The sequence below is a fragment of the Myotis myotis genome, unplaced genomic scaffold (genome assembly GCF_014108235.1).
Source record: "Myotis myotis isolate mMyoMyo1 unplaced genomic scaffold, mMyoMyo1.p scaffold_m19_p_6, whole genome shotgun sequence".
NCBI lineage: Eukaryota > Metazoa > Chordata > Mammalia > Chiroptera > Vespertilionidae > Myotis > Myotis myotis.
In genome coordinates, this window is record NW_023416368.1 from 38,529,601 (window position 1) to 38,551,064 (window position 21,464).

The 21,464-nt window shown below is 55.3% G+C and overlaps 2 protein-coding genes across 4 annotated transcripts; one reads left to right on the forward strand and one right to left on the reverse strand.

Annotated features, from left to right (window-relative positions):
* The first annotated feature begins 6,375 nt into the window (after window positions 1-6,375).
* Window positions 6,376-19,223, forward strand: SLC34A1 (solute carrier family 34 member 1). Of its 3 annotated transcripts, XM_036315058.1 has the most exons (13): window positions 6,376-6,444; window positions 7,596-7,725; window positions 7,867-8,016; window positions 8,100-8,228; window positions 8,300-8,443; window positions 9,370-9,481; window positions 9,604-9,799; window positions 9,881-9,976; window positions 15,671-15,740; window positions 15,940-16,107; window positions 17,221-17,337; window positions 17,427-17,551; window positions 18,207-19,223. In XM_036315058.1, the coding sequence occupies exons 2-13, from the start codon at window positions 7,617-7,619 to the stop codon at window positions 18,708-18,710; spliced, it is 1,920 nt and encodes a 639-aa protein (XP_036170951.1). In that variant the 5' UTR covers window positions 6,376-6,444; window positions 7,596-7,616; the 3' UTR covers window positions 18,711-19,223. The 3 variants fall into 3 exon arrangements, with proteins under 3 accessions (XP_036170951.1, XP_036170952.1, XP_036170953.1); XM_036315059.1 differs by lacking the exon at window positions 8,100-8,228; XM_036315060.1 differs by lacking the exons at window positions 15,671-15,740; window positions 15,940-16,107; window positions 17,221-17,337; window positions 17,427-17,551; window positions 18,207-19,223 and adding an exon at window positions 11,216-11,834.
* Window positions 19,224-20,478: 1,255 nt separating this feature from the next.
* PFN3 (profilin 3) lies at window positions 20,479-20,955 on the reverse strand. Its single transcript, XM_036312019.1, has one exon. It carries the CDS (start codon window positions 20,890-20,892, stop codon window positions 20,479-20,481), a length of 414 nt encoding a protein of 137 aa, XP_036167912.1. The 5' UTR covers window positions 20,893-20,955.
* Window positions 20,956-21,464: the final 509 nt, after the last annotated feature.

A 21,464-nucleotide genomic window follows, 5' to 3' on the forward strand; every position in this document is an offset into this window, starting at 1 on the left:
CACGCTCAGGCCTGGTCTCCAGGGCCAGCATGAAGCCCTGGGGCACAGGGCTGGAGAGACATGAGGAGGGAGCTGTAGGGGAAGAGGTGATTTCTGAGAAGAGCCTAAAGCTGCCTCAGCTCTTTGGGCCACAGACTTTGGCCTCGTCAGTCAATGAGTGACCTACTCCCGGGCCACCGGGGTCAATCATTACCCAGGGCGCTTGTCCCCCAAACGGAGGCAGGACATTCTTGGGTCAGCTGGTCATGTCCTGCTCCACAGGACCTAATGTAGGTTTGGAAAATGGGGCTTGGATGGAACATCTCAGGGCCCTGCCTGCTCTGTGTCGGGCAGCTCAGAGTGAAGTCCAAGATCTCCAAGAAAGGACAAAGTCAAGAGGGCCAGGGGATGGATTGCTCTGTTCCCCGAAGGGAAGTGGCAGGTGGCCCCTACTATGTCATCCACCCCACGGTGAAAACGGGTGACTTGACCACAGATCAGAGAGGACGCAGCCATGGGTGTGCAAGGCACTCACAGCTGTGTCTGTGTGCAAGCGTGCTGGCCTGACCGCTGGAGCAGAGCGTTCACGGCCGGATTCCCAGTGCACCGCACCGTGCTGACTCAGTGGGGCTTATATGTCGGTTGAATAAATAACCATGTGGGTGAGAAGAGGCAGGAGTTCTCGGACTGTGCTTATGAGGAACATTGCCGTGGGATTACACTGCTCGTTAGCCAGTTCCTCCCAAAAACCCAGTTCCTAGACAGATGGTCTGGAATGTTAGTTTTTCCTCCCTTGATTGTCCTCAAACTTGAGGTTCTGCAGGAAACACACCTGCATCGAACTGCATGCATATAAGGAGCAATGGGTCTTGACGGAGGACTGAGGAGACAGCTGGTGGTGCCCGCCTCCACACTTGCTTCGCTCCCGGACACACATGCTTGTTCTTGGCACTGTCCTCTCTGTTCAGCAGCCATGTGGCTCCTAGGGAACTCATTTTCGTTGGTGTGACGAAATTCAGTAACTGTCAGCCTGTCACATGCACATTGGCCGTGCTCTTCACGCATCCCACCCGTTGCAAGTTGCCTCTTCCCCCAGCACTGGCCCCGGAGGGCTCTCCTGAGTCACTAGCCTGCTGTTTTCACCTTGGCTGCCATCTCAGCAGCCCCAGCTGACCAGGGTGTCTTTCAAAACGTGGCAACTCTGGTTTCTGGGGCACTGCTTTTCTGCTGTTCCTCCTGAACCCAGCTGCGGGCGGGTCTCAGTTTCCCCTTCCTCTGCCCTCTCAGAAACGTGGAGGCTCCTCGGGGCTTAGCCCAGCTGCCCTCCTCACTCTCCCTGGGGCACCTTCACAGGGGAAGCCAAGTTGTGCTGTCCCCCGGCGATGACGGATGCTCTCTTTAGACTGGGAGGCTGGCAGGTTTTAAAGGGAGAGGGTGACATGATAAGAAGGGCATTTTGAAAAGCTGTCTGGCTGCATATTTTGGAGTCTGGATCGGGAGGAGTGAGGACAGTGCAGGGAGAGCATCTGAGAGGCTATTGCAATAACCCAGGTGAGGCCTGGTAGCCCGGAGCTCCTGGGAAACAAAACTGGGAGAGTTGGGGGATGGATTAAAGATGACGAGGTAAAGGAGAAGGGCCTCTCACAGATGCCCGCTCCATTTCCTGCTCGAAGGACCGACCTCATGCTGCTCCCTGAGGTGCTGGCGTGCAGGAGGCCCCTGTGAGATAAAGAGCACGTCCTGTGCTTTAGACCCAAAGATCCAACTGCGAATGCCAGAGCTCCTCAGACACAGTCGGCACAGACAGGTCTTGGCATCTTCCCTCCAAGACTCCTCCCCCTGGAAGCCTTTTCTCAGTGTGAGACACCACCAACCACCCAGGCTGCGGGCCTAGAGGCCTGGGGAGGCACGTGAGCAGACAGGGCAAAAGTCACTCTTCAGGTGCACCCAGAGTCTGTCACAGGCGGGGAGAGGCAGGCTGTGAGTGGGGAGGAGGCTGTTGAAATGAGCCAAGGGGCCGAGAGGCTGGGGTTGGAGTATGGTCACCTTCCCCACTGCTCTTAGGCGTCCAAAAGGCAGCTCTGCTCAGCAGCCCCATCCCATCCCCAGAATTTTGGGGGATCATTTGGATGTGTGAACCCACAGCATTTCGTAATGATCACTTGTGACCAATAACTGCCTCCCCTACCGGCCCCTGAGCTCCATGGGAGCAGGGAAGGGAGAAGTGAAACTGCCCGAGATTATTAAAGAGGAGGGGCGTCCAGTCCATCAGGAGCACCTTGGTACCAGCTGCTCTTGCTCAGGGTCTGACCTCAATAGTGCAGGAGAGACGGGGAGCAGGCCTGTGGACGGGGGTCTCTGGACACACTGTGGGTGTCAGGCCCCCCGGGGTGGGGTGCTCCAGCAGCCTCAGACCCATCCCTAATGGGACTTTAACAGGACCTCTAGTTCCAACAAAAGGACTCAGTAGCAACTGCATTTCCACGGCTCAGTGACACTCCTCCCACCGCTGTATGAATCCTGACCTCACCCAGTTCACTCCGAGCAGGTGGAAGCAGCTCCAGGACACCAAGAGGGTTCATGACAGAATGCGATGCGACCATTAAAAACCACACCTGTGCTGAGTGTAAAGACACAGGAAAAGGCTTCGGCTAGAAGGGTAGATGCAAAAGAGCACGCGGTCTCTCATAGACAAGGAAATCCTGCGCGGGTTTAAAAGGCAGAGAGATTCCCTCCTTAAGTCCCTGTGTGAAGGGAGCTGCAGGGCGTCGTCCTCTGGAGCACTGTGCTTTGCTTCCCAGCATGCCACCAGTTCCGCTCAAACAAACTCTTTAAAACATTAAAAAAGAAAAAGGTCAGCGAGGAAAGGATGAAAGGCAGTGTTCTAATAATTACAGCAATGTTTCTGAGAAGCAGGGTTATTTTTAATTTCCTTTTGCTATGAATGGAGACTTTTCTGGTAAACACCAGGTGGCTGATTCCCTGCCTCAGTTCCCCAGAACCACCAGAACGAGCTATAAGACTCTACGGCTCATTGTCCTCCGCAGGGCACGCTTCAGAGTGAAAGGGTCGCTGGGCCAAGATTCATACCAGGACTTGGCCAGGCAAACCAGGGCTTGTGGTCACTCTACCAGGCCAAGCCCGGCCGCACCTCTGCCACGCCCCCTTCAATCCCCTGTGGGTTCTGCGGCCTGAATGGACACAGCCACCATGTGGTGGAGCTGGGAGGCGAACCCAGGCTTTCTGTGTTCTCTGCTGTTAGCCACTTGGGCAGAGAGTTCATTCTGACCATTACTCCTCAATGCTCAGCAAATTAAGCACTAATTACTTAACCTTTGTCACATTAAAGGGGGAACAGTGCAGATTTCTATCTTCCTTGATGGAAAAAGGCTGGGTCTATGTCACCCTAAAATATGCTCAATGTTGTGGAGGACTTCAGCTCAGGGGACCCTGAGCAATCAGAGGTTGGTGTGCCAACAGAAGTTGTGGACCTGAAACAGGGCTGAGAAACTAGAGGAGGTGGGGCCATTTCCTTGGCCAGGACACCTCAGCCACCTGGAGACGGCGAAAGGGCATGAGAGCATGAAGAGAGCAAACGCGCTGAGGGATTCTGCTCTAGGCACAGAGATGGGTCACTTATCTTACTGAATTCGACAATTCACTGGAAAAGCCAAGCAAATTGTCATTTTACCAGCAAGGGACCTAAGGGCTCGGGGCGGTGAGGTGACTGGCCTCTGAATCCCAGGCTGACTCGGGGATTGTACCATTGCTTGGACCAAGAGAGAAGCTGACTTTGCCAATCTTGGCCCAACATAGAGTAGGAACTCAACTAATGTGCTTAGACACCAACAGATGGATAGACACAGGCCAGTGGGCTGGCTAGGTGGATGGGGAGGTGGATGGATGATGGGTGGGTACTAGGTGTACCAGGTAATGATGCGGATTTTTTCAATAGATGGAGTTACACATATGTTGATATATATATATGTGATTTGATATGTCTGCTATTTTGTTATATTGACAACAAGCTTCAAAACTTCATATGTCAAATTTTCTGAAGGTGTTAACATCATAGATATTTTTACATTTAAAAATGTCGAGCCCTAACCGGTTTGGCTCAGTGGATAGAGCGTCGGCCTACAGACTCAAGGGTCCCAGGTTTGATTCCGGTCAAGGGCATGTACCTTGGTTGCGGGTACATACCCAGTAGGGAGTGTGCAGGAGCCAGCTGATCAATGTTTCTCTCTCTCATCGATGTTTCTAACTCTCTATCCCTCTCCCTTCCTCTCTGTAAAAAATCAATAAAATATATTTTTAAAAAATAAAAATAAAAATGTCGAATATCATGCCAAAAAAAGAGCATTTGCGGGAAGTTTTAATTCATTGCTTTATTTTGGAGAAAAGTGCTGCTGAAAGTTATCGTATACTTCGGGAAGCTTATGGTGAACATGCTTCATCTCAAGATACTTGTGAACGCTGGTTTAAACGCTTTAAAAGTGATGATTTCGATGTGAAAGACAAAGAACATCCAGGTCAACTGAAAAAGTTTGAAGACCAACAATTACAAGCATTATTGGATAAAGATGCATGTAAACTCAAAAACAACTTACAGAAAGATTAAACATTGCTCAGCAAACAATTTCTGATCGTTTACAAGCAATGGGAAAGATTTTAAAGGAAGGAAAATGGGTGCCACATCAACTGAACAAAAGACAAATGGAAAACCGAAAAGTCATCAGTAAAATGTTGCTTCAACGACACGAAAGAAAGTCCTTTTTGCATCGAATTGTGACTGGTGATGAAAAGTGGATTAATTTTGAGAATCCCAAATGCACAAAATCATGGGTTGATCCAGGTCAACCATCAACATCGACTGCAAGGCCAAATCGCTTCAGAAAGAAGACAATGCTCTGCTCTGTTTGGTGGGATCAGGAAGGTGTGGTATTGTGAGCTTCTAAAACCAGGTGAAACCGTTAATACTGATCGTTACCGACAAGAAATAATCGATTTAAACCACGCTTTGATCGTGAAACGACCAGAATGGGCCAGAAGACACGGCAAAGTAATTTTGCTTCATGATAACGCACCAGCACACACTTCAAAACCAGTTAAAGACTTTCAGCAGCACTTTTTCTTCAAAATGAAGTAATGAATTAAAACTTCCTGCATATGCTCTTTTTTTGGGGCACGAAATTCGACATTTTTAAGCGTAAAAATATTTATGATGTTAACACCTTCAGAAAATTTGACATACGAAGTTTTGAAGCTTGTTGTCAATATAACAAAATAACAGACATATCAAATCGCATATATATCAACATATGTGTAACTCCAGCTATTGAAAAAATCCGCATTATTAACCGGTACACCTAGTAAGCGGATAAATGAGTGGGTGGATGGATGAGTGGCTAAATGGATGCATAACGTTAGGCAGTTGCCCAACTAGGTCTTGAATGGAACCCACCATTGCTGGATCTGACCAAACCATAATCTCTTAAAAAAGAAGCTTCCTTCTCATCCCTCTGTAAATCTGGTCCCCAAATCGGGCTCCATAGTCCTGTGAAAGGGAAACAAGCTTCTGAAAGGCTTCCTTAGACCCCCTCTGACTTTCATATCCTCATCAGTTTCCCAATCCAGAAGCCAAACTTTGATATATTTCCTCTCCCTCCCACCCTCCCCATCACCAACTCTACTGCCCAAGTACCCCTGGGATGTATCCTGTTCTCCCCATCCCTCCTGTTCCCACCTTGGTTCAGACCTCATTATCTCTCAGCCTCTTAACTGGTCTCTCTGTTTCCAGACTCACTCCCTATGACACATTCCAACCCCACCCACCCCAGAGGGACCATTCCAAAATGCAGGCCCTTCTTGGTCTGGCAAGGGGCTCCACAGTCTGTTAGACTTCACATCCTGGATCCACGGTTGGGCATTGGAAATGCTCCAAGATTCCATATACACACACAGCCTCTCCGGTTTGTCTCCTGTTGTTTCCTCCATTACACACTCCCCCTCCTCCAAACACCCCCCAAGACACACAAACCCACAGACACCCAGACACACAGCAAGGCCACAGGATGTTTGGATCACTCCTTGGGGAGTCCTGTCAGTTGGAGCCAAAGAATCCCTTTGGGGACTCTGGGAACGAGGCTCCTGAGTGGCTTCAAGGTCTCTACCTGGGGATAGGGTGTGTCTGTGCCCTCACTGGTTCTGGGTGGTGGTTCAGGCTGAGCATATGTTGGAGGGAAGGGAGAGCCTAACTACAGACTCCCCCTGCAGAACTGACGATTAGTAATTAACTGGGAGGAATCACAGGGGTGAGGTTAATCGGGGAAAGAGGGAGGGCAGCTAGAGTTCTAGGGACTTTGCCCTTGACCCAAGGGTATAAAGTGGAGGGTCCCAGCTGCTCTTTGGGTCCTTGGGACTTCCCTGAGCAGCTGAGCAGGAGCTGAGACACAGAATCCCAAGGTGAGCCCAGAGTCCCCTCCTCCCAACCTCATCTTCAACTCTTAGTAGGAACAGTTCATTACCCCAGTCCCCCTCTTCCTGCCTCCATAATATCTCAGTCCCAGCCCAGCCTGGCTCACTCCCAAAGTGAAAAGGACTTGTGTTCTTCCAGGACTGGGAAATCAGCTCAGGACACCCCCCCACCCCCCATCCCACAGCCAAGGCCCCTTGGGACAATGTTAGGGGTGGGAGTGAGGAGGTGTTCCTGAGGCAGCCTGGGGCATTCCCACCCCAACAGCCAAGAACTCCAGGGGCAGTTTGGGGCGGGGAGAGGGGGGCGCGGGACCTAAAACAAGCCTGGACTTCCCAGACTTGGGGACAGGGTGGGGGCCTCCTTACCTAAACCAGTCCTGGTCTGAGCCTCATTCATGGGAGCAAGGTGGCAGGATTTGTTTCTTGTTGGGGGTGAGGAGTAGGAGAGGGGTGGTCTGCCAAGGCCAGTGAGCCCTCCCGAGTGCTTGCCCACGATCCAGAACAGGTGTCCATGGTTCCTCACTGCTCTCGGGACTAGCAAAACAGCTGCGCAGCCCATGCCGGGCCCCGGCCCACACCTGCAGCCTCTACACATGTTCCCTGGCCCCTCCAGCTGCAGGGTGTCGGTAGCCTCTCCCCGCACATGGCCCTTGCACACCTGCGGTCCCCTTCTCCTCCTGGTAGTGCCTACTGACAGTTCCTCTCAGTGTGACCCCTCTTCCCTCCTCCAAGGCCCACCCCACCGTGAGACTCTGGTGGCACCCATACCTGTCATTAGAACACTTGTTCCGATCGCCATTTTCTATCTATTTGAGGGATTATTTCATTGACAAATGTCTCCCCACCACCCTTTGAATTTCCTAGGGGCAGACATTGTGTCTGTATCCAGTCACCACTGTACCCCAGCATCTAGGATAGAATAGATGCTCAATAAATACTTGCTGAATGAATGAATGCCCGAATCTTTGCTGAGCACCTGAGTGTGCTTCCCTGGGTATGGGGGTGGGGGGAGTATTTCTATGGGTGTGTGGGATCACACTTCATGAATGTCTGTGCAAGTGAGTGTGTGGGTGTGGGCGGTAGATGTGTGAGTGTGTGAGTGTCCAGGACATAGCAGTTGTCATTCAATGTTGTTGCAGACACCACTGTGTGTGCCCGGGATGATGTCCTACGGAGAGAGGCTGGGGGGCCCTGCTGTCTCTCCAATCCCAGTCCGCAGGGGGCATGTGATGCATGGGGCGGCCTTTGCCTATGTGCCCAGCCCTCAGGGTGAGTGTGCCCCCACTCCCAGACCCTGCTTGCCCACGGTTGCCCACATCCTGGGTGAGACCTCCACCCCTCCAATCCACCCCTCCTGCCCTCCCTCGGACCTGGGGCCTCTGGGAACTCCTGACCAGCCTCCCTTCCCAGTCCTGCACAGGATTCCAGGGACCTCCGCCTATGCCTTCCCCAGTCTGAGCCCCGTGGCCCTCGCCGAGCACAGCTGCCCCTTTGGGGAGGTTCTGGAGCTCCATGACCCGCTGCCTGCCAAGCTGGCCCTGGAGGAGGAACAGAAGCCAGGTGGGCTGAGTGGGGTGGCAGGGACACCAGCAGTCACTGCCCCAGCCTTCTGGCCGCTGTGCTCATGGTTGTCCCATCCCCAGAGCCCGGACTGGCCCAAAAGCTGCGCCAGGCTGGCGTGACACTCCTCAAGGTGCCACTGATGCTCACGTTCCTCTACCTCTTTGTCTGCTCCCTGGACGTGCTCAGCTCAGCCTTCCAGCTAGCTGGAGGTAGGGCTAGGGGAGGGGCCTGGGGAAAGGCCCCTGAAGGGCCTCAAGCAATGGTGACTCATGCTCCCCAGGGAAGGTGGCTGGTGACATCTTCAAGGACAATGCCATCCTGTCCAATCCGGTGGCGGGGCTGGTGGTGGGCATCCTGGTGACCGTGCTGGTGCAGAGCTCCAGCACCTCCACCTCCATCATCGTCAGCATGGTCTCCTCTGGCTGTGAGTCGACCCACTAGGGCCAGGGAGAGAGTGTGGGGAGCTGGGTGTGCTGCACAAGGGCTGGGGAGGGGCCAGGAGTGGGAACAGGGGACTGAGGGCTAAGGGCAGAGCCCTGGCAGCTCCCACTCTGTCCTCCAAGGCCTAGCCAGGAGTCTCTGTCTGGAGGGGTGCCCAGGAGCCTGAAAGGTAGCAAATGGGGGGCACAACCCCAGGAAGGCTCACCTCCAGAACACCACGCAGCTCTTCATCCCATCCGTGGGAAACAGAAGCAGAGCGATGAGAGCAGGGAAGCTGTGGGAGACACACATACGGTTTCCGGGAGGGAGGTGGTTGCAGGCCGCTGGGAAGGGCAGGCTGCAGCTCGGCCAGGAGCCATGCTCGGGCAGCGGTGGAATTTCCTCCTCCGCAGGGGGGCCTCCGTTGTGCTCTGAGGCCTTTTATCTCATTGGATGAGGGCCACCCAGATTACTGAGGTTTATCTCCTTTGCTTAAGGTCAACTGATTGTAGAGGTGAATCTGCAAAACCCCTTCACAACAATGTTGAGGTTAATGTTGGATTGAATAATTGGGTACCATAGCCTCGCCAAGCTGACGCATGAAACTGACTGTCACACTCATGTCTACATGCCACACCTAGTTGATTTGTAATGGCAGGTACATGTTTGCATATAGGACACATGCCCTCATATACACATGCCCCCACGCATGTTCACACATGGACATGTGCAGTGTATATTTACATATGTTACATGTATGTAAATCTACAGCACATGTACCTGTGACACTGAGGCTGGGCGGAGTGAGCAGCATGGCAGGAATGCCCACTAGTGGCCAGAACATGGGTAGTGGGTCTGGCAGGAGGTGCCGTGAGGACAGGAACTGGGTGGACACTACCCACTTAGTTAAGAGGCCCTTTCTTCTCCCAGTGCTGGAGGTGAGCTCTGCCATCCCCATCATCATGGGCTCCAACATTGGCACCTCTGTCACCAACACCATTGTGGCCCTGATGCAGGCGGGGGACAGGACCGACTTCCGTAGGTGAGGGGGGAGAGTGGTGACGGGTCTGTGTCTGTGGGGGGAGGGTCGTCCCAGACGCCAGGAGCCCCAGAACGAGCAAACCCAGGCTCCGGCCTACCTTGCAACGTGGCCTCCCTGCCCAGGGCCTTCGCGGGGGCCACTGTGCACGACTGCTTTAACTGGCTGTCAGTGCTGGTCCTGCTGCCCCTGGAGGTGGCCTCTGGGTACCTGTACCATGTCACTCGGCTGGTGGTGGCCTCCTTCAACATCCGAGGCGGCCAAGACGCCCCTGAGCTGCTTAAGATCATCACGGAGCCCTTCACGAAGCTCATCATCCAGGTGGGGGCAGGGCTGGCCGGGGTGGAGGCGGGGCACAGTGAGGGCCCACACTCACTCCCCCTGCCCACATCTTGCCCACAGCTGGACAAGTCTGTGATTACCAGCATTGCCATGGGCGACGAGTCCCTGAGGAACCACAGTCTCATCAGGATCTGGTGCGACCCAGACCCCATGAAGGTAAGTCCCAGGTCTGGCCCCAGGTGAGAAAACTCCCTTTTCAGACAGCTGACAGTTAGTGTCATTATCTTTTTTTAATGCTCCAAGTAGACCTTACAGACCATTAGCCTAGAGAGGGCAAAGATGTGACACTTTGACCATGAGACTGTGCCTACGGCAGATGTTGCTAACCTCTCCCAGCCTCACGCCAGCTTTAGGCAACCACTACCAATCAACTAGAGTTGCCATGCAATCGATCTAGCCCAGTGGCTCGTAAAGTGTGGACCAGTGGCACCTGTACTACCTGGGAACCTGTTAGAGATGCAAAGTATTCAGCCTTTCCCCTCCACCTACTAAATCAGAAAAAAATCGGGGGCGGGGCCCAGCAGCCTAATTTCAGTAATTTCTCTGGTCTGCTCCATGCTCAAGTTTAAGAACCACTGCTCTGGCTCAACCCTCTGGTTTCACAAATAGAGAAATAGGCTCCAATAGGCTAAGAAACGTGCTGGAGCTTGTCCTGCCATGTGAGGGCGCCGAGCCCAGGTCTCACGGCCTAGGCCTCCTGCTTCCCCACTGGGGAGCAGGGCTTAGTGACTCAGCTCTGCGGATTTGGGGGGCACATGTATGCGGGGAGAGGACAGGGCGAGAGTGCTATAAGGATCCCCAGGAAAGCAGGATCCCAGGAGCAGGACAAGCGGGCCATGTAGAGGCCTCACTGGAGACACAACAGCCCCTCGTGTCAACATCGGGGCTCCTCCCCTGGACACGCACACAGGCATGCGTCCGCTTGCCCTTCTGCACTATTTCTGCTGCTTCCTGGCTTCTACTGCCTGGAATGAAGATCTCTTTGGATGAGTTGGACACCCATGGGCCGGCCACTACACCAGGCGAACAAGGAGGCAGCCATAAATGGGAAAATGCTTCATCTAAAGCATAATCCTCAGTACCTGCTTCCCCTTGATTACATACAAGAAGTAACTCCACTTAGAACAAGATAGAAAGAAACTCAAAGCCCAAGCCTCCCCCCCGCCCCCTTCGCCCCCCATCATCTCCTCTTGCTACTTGAAGTCACGGAGCCTTTATCCCGGTGTGAATAGAGAGCAACCTTTCAACCTGCCCTGCGAGGTTCCCTGGTCTGAATGGCACACAGCTCCAGCTCAGCCCTGCTGAGTCTCAGAGGCAGTTTGACATCAAAAAGCCCACGCAGGCAGCTTTTATGCTGCTTTGTGGCCTCTCTAACAACCTCTACCTTCTCACCAGCTCGCAGGGGGCCCTCCCCAAGCTCTTCGACTCATCACAATCCACTCGACTTCCTAGCAAAGCCTGGGGGAGAGGAATCACACACTTTGATCTTTACAATAAAATAAGTCGGCACTCCTCGCTGCTCTGAAAACCTGCATGCAGCAGGCCCCTGCAGCACGTCCCACTGAACGGAGCCCTCCCCATGACATCCTCTCGCAGGGCGGGAGGTGGACAGGAGCATCCCACTTTCCACAAGAGGAACCTGAGGTTCATAGGCCTAAAGCAACCTGTGCAAGGTCCCTCGGCTGGGCCGTGGTCACTGCTGCAGCGGCCACCTGCCTGAGCACTGGTTTCTCAGCCCAGCTCTGCCAGGAGACCCTGTAGGAGCAGTTTCCTTGGCTTGGAGAGTAACTGGCGGGTGGGACTCGAGCTCCCTGTTCTTACTCTCTCCCTTACGCTCTCGGGAGGTGACGTGTGTTAGCAGCTCCTCCTGCACCGAAGACTCAAGTTTTGCTTTGGCCACGGAGTCTCCCTGTGCTCCCTTCCAACCTGTCCCAGTTACCTCCAGCTTTCACCAAGCTGGACCCGACTCGCCCAAACCAGTCTCCAGGAACCGTGTCACCAAGGAGAGAATGGAGAGTCTGAGCTTGTCCAGATGGTGGGGGTGTGGGGTGGGGGAACAACAGGCAGTTTCAACACCTCTTGGCACTCTGGGGGCCTGACACTGTCCTGGGAATTACCTTCTTGTGTGGTCACATTGTGGATGGTCAACCAGACCTGCCTGGTCCCAACAAGTGTATTTTGAGGACTTGCAACCTGAGAAGCAGGGATTAGTACATCCCTATTCTACAGATGAAGAAACTGAGGCTCAGAGGGGTTTGTCCAAGTCCCTGTGATTGAGGTAGGACTAAAATCCTGGTGGAGTTTGGAGCCTGTGCCCCTGAATTTTCATCTTATAGCCTCTTCCAGATGCCACCCTGGTGTCCCACCATTAGTGCCCATTCCCCACTCTGCCCATCACACCGAAAGGCACCAGGCGACCACTGCCACCCAGATAACCCTCCACGAGCGAAGTGCTGCTCTAAGGAATTCTCCTCTTCGCCACCAGATGGCGATGCTGGCACGGTGATCCCCCTCGGCGTTCAGAAACAAAGACCCTCAGCTCCCCTTCCTCGGAAGGGAACTGCTGGGCAGGCGCACATGCTGGTGTTTCTCCCCAGGGAAAGGAGTCTTGGATCCCAACATTCCTTTGTGAGCTTCATCATCTCCTTCATTCCCCAGGGGTGCCTCCTGCATTTAGGATGGCTCTTCAGGCATTTAAATCCCAACTCTCTCTTCCAAGATTCCTCACAACTAGCTCCTGGGAGAGGTGGGCAGCATAATGGACCTCATGATGCAGAGGGGAAATGGAGGCCCTGAGAGGCTATGTGTTTGGCCCAGTGTCGCACAGCTTGGAGTGGCTCAGCTGGGGTTTGAGCCCAGGGCTGGCTGAGCTCATCCGTTCTGCTCTTCCCACAGAGTTCACCACCCCCAACGCGTGCCCCTCCCACTCCACCACGCCTCGAGGCCAGGACCGATGGCCACATGATGGGGTTATGCCCAGACCCCAGGCTTGCTAGCTCTTTGTCTAGGCTTCCGCCTCCTCCCTCCTTCCCTTTACAGTCTCTGGACGCCCCCTGTGAGCTCAGCCAGGGCCACACAATCCTAGGCAGGAACCCGAGATCTTGGCCCTCACCCTTGTCCTAACCCAGTGATGGCGAACCTTTTGAGCTCAGCGTGTCAGCATTTTGAAAAACCCTAACTTAACTCTGGTGCCGTGTCACAAATAGAAATTTTTTGATATTTGCAACCATAGTAAAACAAAGACTTATATTTTTGATATTTATTTTATATATTTAAATGCCATTTAACAAAGAAAAATCAACCAAAAAAATGAGTTCGCGTGTCACCTCTGACACACGTGTCATAGGTTCGCCATCACTGTCCTAACCCAACACTGCAAGCCCCAACTGGGACCCCAGAGAAGTTCTTCTCTTCCTCCAGCCTCCCAGGACCCCATAGGCCCCTCCCCAACTCATCTCAGCGGTCATCTGGGATCCACAAAGTCCTCTCCACAAGGCCACGATCCTCAGGCAGATTCGCAGGAACCATTGATCCTGACCTAGGAAGCAATCACTCACACACACACACTCACACACACACTCACACACACACACACACACACACACTCTTACCCTTCCCAGATGGGTCCAGGGAGGCAGGGATTTGCCATTACTTGAAGGCACTGTCATGAGCTAAGTCCTTAGGTGAGCTTTGCACACACATTTCTCTTGTCACCTTTTAAACAGCTCTTTTATTGTCCTGCTTTAGAGAGAACACACTCAGGGAGGTGATATGATATGTCTAAGATAGCTAATATAAGCAGCAGGATTTGAACTCAGATCTGCCTAACAGCAAACACCTGGCTCTTCCTCACACCTGGCTCTCTCTCTCCCTCACACCTGGCTCTCCTTCACACCTGGCTCTCCCTCACACCTGGCTCTCTCCCTCACACCTGGCTCTCTCTCTCCCTCACACCTGGCTCTCTCCCTCACACCTGGCTCTCTCTCTCCCTCACACCTGTCTCTCTCTCTCCCTCACACCTGGCTCTCTCTCTCCCTCACACCTGGCTCTCTCCCTCACACCTGGCTCTCTCCCTCACACCTGGCTCTCTCTCTCCCTCACACCTGGCTCTCTCTCTCCCTCACACCTGGCTCTCTCTCTCCCTCACACCTGGCTCTCTCTCTCCCTCACACCTGGCTCTCTCACTCCCTCACACCTGGCTCTCTCTCTCCCTCACACCTGGCTCTCTCCCTCACACCTGGCTCTCTCACTCACACCTGGCTCTCTCTCTCCCTCACACCTGGCTCTCTCTCTCCCTCACACCTGGCTCTCTCTCTCCCTCACACCTGGCTCTCTCCCTCACACCTGGCTCTCTCCCTCACACCTGGCTCTCTCTTTCACCTGCGTAGCAGTTTCTACCACTTGCTTGGCTTTTCTAACTGAGCCCATCAGAGACTATTTCCTCCTGGCTCCTTGGCCTGCATTTGGGGCTGGGCTTGAGGGTACCCCACGGCTCTGGTGTGGCTAGCTGGCAACACAGCTAAGCATGTTGCCCCACACAAGGGAGCACATACCACTAACATAAACGCCGACTTAAAGCCAGGTGTCATGAATAGGTCTTACCTTTATCATACATTTTTTAAATGACACAGTTTAGACTCAAGCCTAATGAAGCAGTAACATCCAAGTGCCAGGACCCGTCTGTGCCCCTACCCTCAGCACCAGGGGAGGTCAGAGGCTGTGGGATGCAGAGTTTCAGGGGGGAATGGAATCAGCACCCATATCAGCTCCGAAGACCAGAATGTGTTTGTGGGGAGAAGAGGGAAGTTGTGGCTCTTGCATTTCGCCTGGGGCCCTGGGAGTAAATCATTCCCCTCTGTGAGGTGGCAGGTTTCCAGCCAGCCCAGCCCACTTTCTCCTTTCATACTCGGTCTGGGGGAAAGGGAAGGTGCACCAAGTTGCATTAAAAAATAATAATAATAACTCCTTAGCCTAACGAGGCTACAAATTAGTGCTCCCTAGACCAGACCGGCCTTCACAGAATTGTACAGCATGTCTTAAAGTGGTTGTCAGCACTTACAAATAGGGAGGCTTAATTTAAAATTATAGAGCTGTGGTCTCCCTTGTAGAATCAGGCCCTTCGGCCATGCTAGGCTGTGTCCCTGGGTGGTGACAGTGGCCTGGAGCTGAGTGGCTACTACCCTGATAGGCCCAGCCCATGGCCACCATCAGCTCCAGCCTGAGCCCCTCACTGAGGCTACTTGCCTGGCCTGCGTCCTCTGAACTGAGGGGCCTCCCCAGGAGCCCCCATCACTTCACTGATAGTAACGGGGGGAGGAAAGCACTGTGGGGCCTGGACTCTGCCCACCAGTGGGCCTCTGCCCCGCAGCCTTCTCCAGACAAGGAACTGAGCAAGAGGAAAACAGAGCTTGGGCTGGGTGCCTCAGGTGAGAGGCTGGGGCAAGGATGCTGTGGGAGAGGGGGCCCCAAGAGGGGATAAAACACGGGGAAAAGGGAGCTTTCTGAAGAGAGCCAGGGACAGCAGCATCATGCCAGGAAGAGGTGGGAGAAACAAGGACAGGAAGCCGCCGGGTCAGGAGGCCCTGTGCGCCCAGAGAGAGCCAGTTCAGCGGATAATGGGGCAGAATTGCAGAGGGCTGACCGTGGCCAGACTCTTGCGTGGCAGATATTTTCACGCCCATCTCTCCAGCAGAGGAGACAGGCTCAGAAAGGGCAAGTGAACGACCGAGACCACGTAGCCAGGAGACCCACTGCCGTTCTCCCATCCCCGTTGCTCCCTCATCTCCATCTTCCCCCCAACTCCAGGCTGCATGTTCCTAAATTCCCTAAGTCACCCTCCTCTCGATCTAGGCTCCCACCCCCATGCCCAGGGCAGAGGCCAACCGCAGCCAGACCCTCGGAAATGCCACCATGGAGAAATGTGAGTGCCGGCAGCAGGGGCAGAGCCTGGCAGAGGTAGGGCTGTCCCCAGGAGGGATGGCTGCCAACCAGCCCAGCTCCTGAGGTTTAAGGAGACTGAGGTGGGGCCTTGGGCTCCAAGTCCAAGGGGGTGGCAAAGGTGGGGGGCTGGGAGCTGGAGGGGGGGTCAGTCCTCAGCAGCTTGACACCCCTCCCAACAGGCAACCACATCTTCGTGAACACAGGGCTGCCCGACCTGGCCGTAGGGCTCATCCTGCTGGCTGGCTCCTTGGTGCTGCTGTGTACTTGCCTCATCCTCCTTGTCAAGACGCTCAACTCTCTGCTCAAGGGCCAGGTGGCCAAGGTCATTCAGAGCATTATCAACACTGGTGAGCACCAGGCGGTGGGCGAGCAGGCCCCAGAATGGGCCCTTCCAGATCCCACTAACTCCTGACACTGCCTTGCTGTGCGATCTGGGTAAAGCCCTACCGTATCCGAGCCTCAGTTTCCCCATGTGAACAAAGAAGAGACTTACCTGGGTGGTTTCTGAGGCCCCTGAGATGCTGACAGCTGGGGATCTGTGGCTGCCTCTGGCCATGGTTCCATTCCAGCAGGTAACTAAAAAGGTTAACAGTGGCCTGCGCTTGATTGAATCGGCAAATAATCATCAAGCCTTTACCATGGGCCAAGCACGGTATAGTGTTGGGAGTAAGAGGTGAGGCACACAGCCTAGAGTCCCCCTCTAGGGGGATGGCAATGAAAACCTCATTATGGGGGAGGGGAGAATGAGCCAGGGAGAAGGCAAAACTGACAACACAACAGAGTATAGAAGAGGCTGCTTTGGTCAGCGGTCTTTGTGCAGATGTAACATTTGAGCAAAGACCTAAATGAGAAGGAGTCAAGATACGGGTGGAGGGAACAGCCGTGCAAAGGCTTGGAGGCCGGGACCAGCTGGGCAGGTTTGCCGCACAGAATGGTAGCCAGCGGGCATCCTGGAGAGAGGCGGGGAGAGGTCAGAGAGGTGAGGGGGAGCGGATCACAGGGCCACCGGCTGCGCTCAGAGCCTGGACTTGTTAAGGATAACGGGGGCAGTTGGGGTTGAGGACAGAGAGTGACACCGTCCGGTTTTTATTGTCAGCTTCATTCTGGCACAGGCAGAGGCCGCACGGCAATACTGGAGGGGAGCTTGGAGGAGGGAGGGGGGTGGGACACAGCCTGCCTGAGCGCCGGGTCGGGAGGGCTTTCCAGGGGCAGTGATGTCCACTGGAGCCTGAAGGTGGACGTGTACGAGTGGGAAGGAGAGCCAGGCCGAGGGAATCGAAGGCGTGACAGAGCCGGGCTGAGAGGAGCCTCCAGACCGAAGGGCCGGCAGAGGCCCTCCCAGCTGAGCAGGGGACCGGCAAAGGCCCCACTTGGAAACGCACCCATGACCTCCTCCTCAAGGAGGGCTCCCCCTGCGGTCCCAGCCCCACCCTGACCCTGCGGGGCTCGTTTCCCCACAGACTTCCCCACCCCCTTCACCTGGGTCACCGGCTACTTTGCCATGGTGGTGGGCGCCGCCATGACATTCGTGGTCCAGAGCAGTTCTGTATTCACCTCGGCCATCACCCCACTCATCGGTGAGTGCTTCTGCCGGGGTGGGGGGCGGGGTGGCAGGGAAAGGGCTGAGGGGGGAGCTGGGAGACCACATCTTCCCTCTTCCCCCCAGGCCTGGGTGTGATCAGCATTGAGCGCGCCTACCCCCTCACGCTGGGCTCCAACATCGGCACCACCACCACAGCCATCCTGGCTGCCCTGGCCAGCCCCCGGGAGAAGCTGTCCAGTGCCTTCCAGGTGTGCCTGGGAGAGCAGCCCTGCCAGAGAGAGGACCGTGCTGGGCCTGGGGTGTGGCGCTGACCCTTGGTGGGACGCTGAGTAACAAGCTGTTGACTGCTAACTAGGCCAGCGGCTCTGCCAGCCTCTGCGGCAGCCATGTGGTGGTGCCGCCCTCAGGACCTTGCTGTCTACCAGGAAAATGTGACTTAGTCCACCAATGAGCAGGGGTGGGGTGTGCACTCTGAGGGAGGGGTGCTGTGAGAGGGACCTGGCCAGTCTGGGGGATCAAGGATGAGTAGGGGGGACTCGGCAGAGCAGTGGCTGTTCTAGGAGAAGTAGTAACGACAAGCAGGGGCTCAGGTCAGGGTGGGGACCCATCAGGAGGCCAGAACTGCTGAGGCAGAAACTAGGAGAAATCGTTTAGCTCCTGGATTTGGGCAGCATCTGCTGGGGAAGTCCTAGAAGCAGGGTTTGAGGGGGAGATGTGGGGAGTCCAGGGCAGTGATTATTTGCCAACTGGCCCAGAAGTGTTTCGGTGTTTTACTGGGGGCACGTCAACCCTAGTGTGACTTTCCTGCTGCCCAGACCAGGCCGGGCCCTATATCTGTTCCCACGGTCCTGGCTTGGGAGTGAGCCTGTGCCCACCTCAGCTCCTTTGCCCTCTTCTCTGCAGATCGCCCTCTGCCACTTCTTCTTCAACATCTCAGGCATCCTGCTGTGGTACCCGGTGCCCTGCACCCGCCTGCCCATCCGCATGGCCAAGGCCCTAGGCAGATGCACCGCCAAGTACCGCTGGTTTGCCGTCCTCTACCTCCTGCTGTGCTTTGTCTTGATGCCCTCGCTGGTATTTGGCATCTCCATGGCAGGCGGGTGGGCCATGGTGGGTGTGGGTGCACCCTTCGCGGCCCTGCTGGCCTTCGTGGTGCTCGTTAGTGTCCTGCAGAGTCGCAGCCCCAGGCACCTGCCCAAGTGGCTGCAGACATGGGACTTCCTGCCCCGGTGGATGCACTCCCTACAGCCCCTGGACCGCCTCATCACCCGCGCCACCCTGTGCTGTGCCAGGCCCGAGCCCCGCTCACCCCCACTGCCCCCCAGGGTCTTCCTGGAGGAGCTGCCCCCTGCTACACCCTCTCCCCGCCTTGCCCTGCCTGCTCACCACAATGCCACCCGCCTCTAGGCTTCAGCCCACACTGCCACCTGGGGCAGGGAAGGGCCTGTGCCTGGTGCCCGGGTGGGAGGGGAGGGGTGTGTGTCTGTGTACATGCTCCTGCCCTTGAGCAGGCCCTCAGAGGTCTGGGCTGCGTGACTGGGTTGCTGTGTGAGCCTGTGCCAGCCTGCCCGTGTGTCCATCATGGTGCACCTGTGGCTCTCTGCAGGCTGCAGGGCACCTGCGATGACTTCCAGCCCTTTGCACATTGTTTGGAGGCTGGTGCTTGTGTACTTGTGTCCACACAACTCCAACGGGGCTGGGTGGGAATGAGGGTGGGTCTGAGTACCTGACTCCCAGCTGTTTGCTCATGCAGAGATGTCACTGGCTGAATTCTCACCCTCTCCCTTCCACTTCCCTTCCTCCATGCCATTCTCCTCTTCCTCACCCAGCTTTCTGCATCACTGCTACAACCCCCTTTCCCAACACTGCCTGATTTTAAAAAAGAAAAAAGGAATTAAACTTTGATTATGCATTTGAAAATCTGTTTGTTCTCATTTGGGGGGGAGGAGAGACCATAGCTAGGGGTTCAGGAGCACTATCTCCCCTCCCAAGACAGCCTGCTGTGCCCTGGGAGAGCCAGCCGACAAGCTCACCCCAACCATTTCCTAGCTCTGCCTTAATGAGTCCAATCCACAGCCCAGACTGCCTGAAAGTCCCCAAGGTCAAGGCCAATGTTAGCAGGGCTCTCTGCACCTCCATCCCCCAGCCCACCAGGCTGACCTCTGGTTTCTTCTCGTCTCTGGACTCACCTACCTCACTGACTCCCTCCCTCCCTCCCTCTTTCTAGCATGAGATCAATTCTCCCCAAAGCAAGTGACTTGTGGGGCTTATGGGGACTACTGTGAGAGGGGACCAGGAGGTTCAAAGTACATAGGACAAGCCAGGATACAGGGGGGCAGGAACCAGCCACCCTCCCTCCTCCTACCCTTGTCCATCTTTGACAATAAGCCATGTCTCATTTAAACCCACTCAAGTTTTCAATTCCTCTTCCTCTGTAGCCTCCCCCCCACCCCAGCTGAGGCATGCAGGGGAGGGTGCAGGGATCGGAGGTGTCAACGTTCCTCCCTCCAGTCCAGGGTATCTATGGAGCCTTTGGACCCCAAGGGGACTGGAGGCTGTAGGGCCCAGACCTGGCTGTGATGATCTTGGACACAGTCCTCCACCCACCCTCTTGGAGGCATGTGGGGAAGATGCAAGAGACTGGGAGCCCCAGAGACGCTCCCCAAGCTACCAGCCACACCTGTCACCTGTTCACAGCCCCTGCTAGTGCTTCCTCTTGCCAAGTGGAAGAGGCGAGAAGCACACTGAGGTGCAGCCTGGGGAGGGGTGTAGGAAGGTGGGGAGGAGACTCCCTTAGGGTTCATCCTGCACGGCTGTGGGGACAGTTTTGTGGGAAAGGATGCTCAGGTCTGAGCTAGAGAGTTTGAGAAGGCTGCTCCCTGGGGCTCCTGCTCAGCTTCGGTGTCCCTAGGGCCCTGGGAAGTCTCCAATGCCTGCGCCCCTGACTCTGGCCTGGGGAGTCAGGTCAGAGCCTCTGCAGGGCACCCAATGGGAGGGCACCCAATGGGAGTCATAATCCCAACTCCACCAGGTGACCTTTCTGCAAGGACCTTCCAGGAAACCGGTGTCCTCCTCAGCAACAACTCCCACCCCCACCCCCTGCAACCAGAGGATGAGTCCGCCATTCCCAGGTCTGAGTTTATTTTGTCTCCGCGGCCATCACATGGCTGCTCTGCTAGGTGCCCTGAGTGCGCAGCCAGTGGATCAACTCGTGCACCTTCTTGTTGAGGATGCCCCCGTGCACGCCCCGCCGGCCCATGAGCACGAGAAGAGCGCGCGGCGTGTGGCCCACGCAGACCGCGCGCCCATCCAGCCCCTTGGTGCGCGCGTCCAGCACGCCGTCGCCCTCCGCCAGCAGGTGGTCTCTGATGACGCAGCAGCGGCGGCCCGCCACGCTCAGGCCGGCCTGCAGGAAGGTGCACCGGTCCTGCCCCGTGAGCACACCCACCTCCTGCGGCGAGATGGCGGCCAGCAGTCCCCCGGGCCGCGATGCCCACACACAGCGATTGTCCGAGTGGCCCACGATGGCTACGTCGTCGATGCGCTGGTCCTGCAGCACCGCACTGATGTAGGCTTTCCACTCGCCCATTCTGACTCAGCGCTGGTCCCTCGCCTTGCACTTCGGAGGGTTGCCGGGCTGCTCCCGCCTAAAATGCTGGGGGCACTGTGACGGATGCGAGGGCGGGGTTATGACGCTGAGGCTGGGGGTGGAGAATGGGGGCGGGGTTGGATCTGTCACCTGGTGAAGTTCACATTTAGCCTGAAGGAGGAGATTGCATGAGAATGGAAATAATCCTTGAAAACCAATTTAGATGGCCCATCAAGCACAGTGCACATGGGTTTAAAAACAAAAAGGTGTGCCCGCAGGCGGGCCTCAGTGCTCCAGCGTTGACCTATGAACCAGGAGGTCAGGGTTTGATTCCTGGTCTGGGCACATGCCCGGGTTGTGGACTCCATCCCCAGTAGGGGGCATTCAGGAGGCAGCGGATCAGTGATTCCTTCTCATCATTGATGTTTCTTTCTCTCCCTCTCCCTCTCTGAAATCAATAAAAAATATATATATTTTAAATATATTTTTATTGATTTTTTACAGAGAGGAAGGGAGAGAGATAGAGAGTTAGAAACATCGAAGAGAGAGAAACATATCAGCTGCCTCCTGCA

Coding starts and splice junctions, on each gene's coding strand:
- SLC34A1 (XM_036315058.1), top strand. CDS start 7,617: ATGATGTCCTACGGAGAGAGGCTGGGGGGCCCTGCTGTCTCTCCAATC. Junction 16,108..17,220: donor TCAGAGCATTATCAACACTG/GTGAGCACCAGG, acceptor GTTTCCCCACAG/ACTTCCCCACCCCCTTCACC. Junction 17,552..18,206: donor AGCTGTCCAGTGCCTTCCAG/GTGTGCCTGGGA, acceptor TCTTCTCTGCAG/ATCGCCCTCTGCCACTTCTT.
- PFN3 (XM_036312019.1), bottom strand. CDS start 20,892: ATGGGCGAGTGGAAAGCCTACATCAGTGCGGTGCTGCAGGACCAGCGC.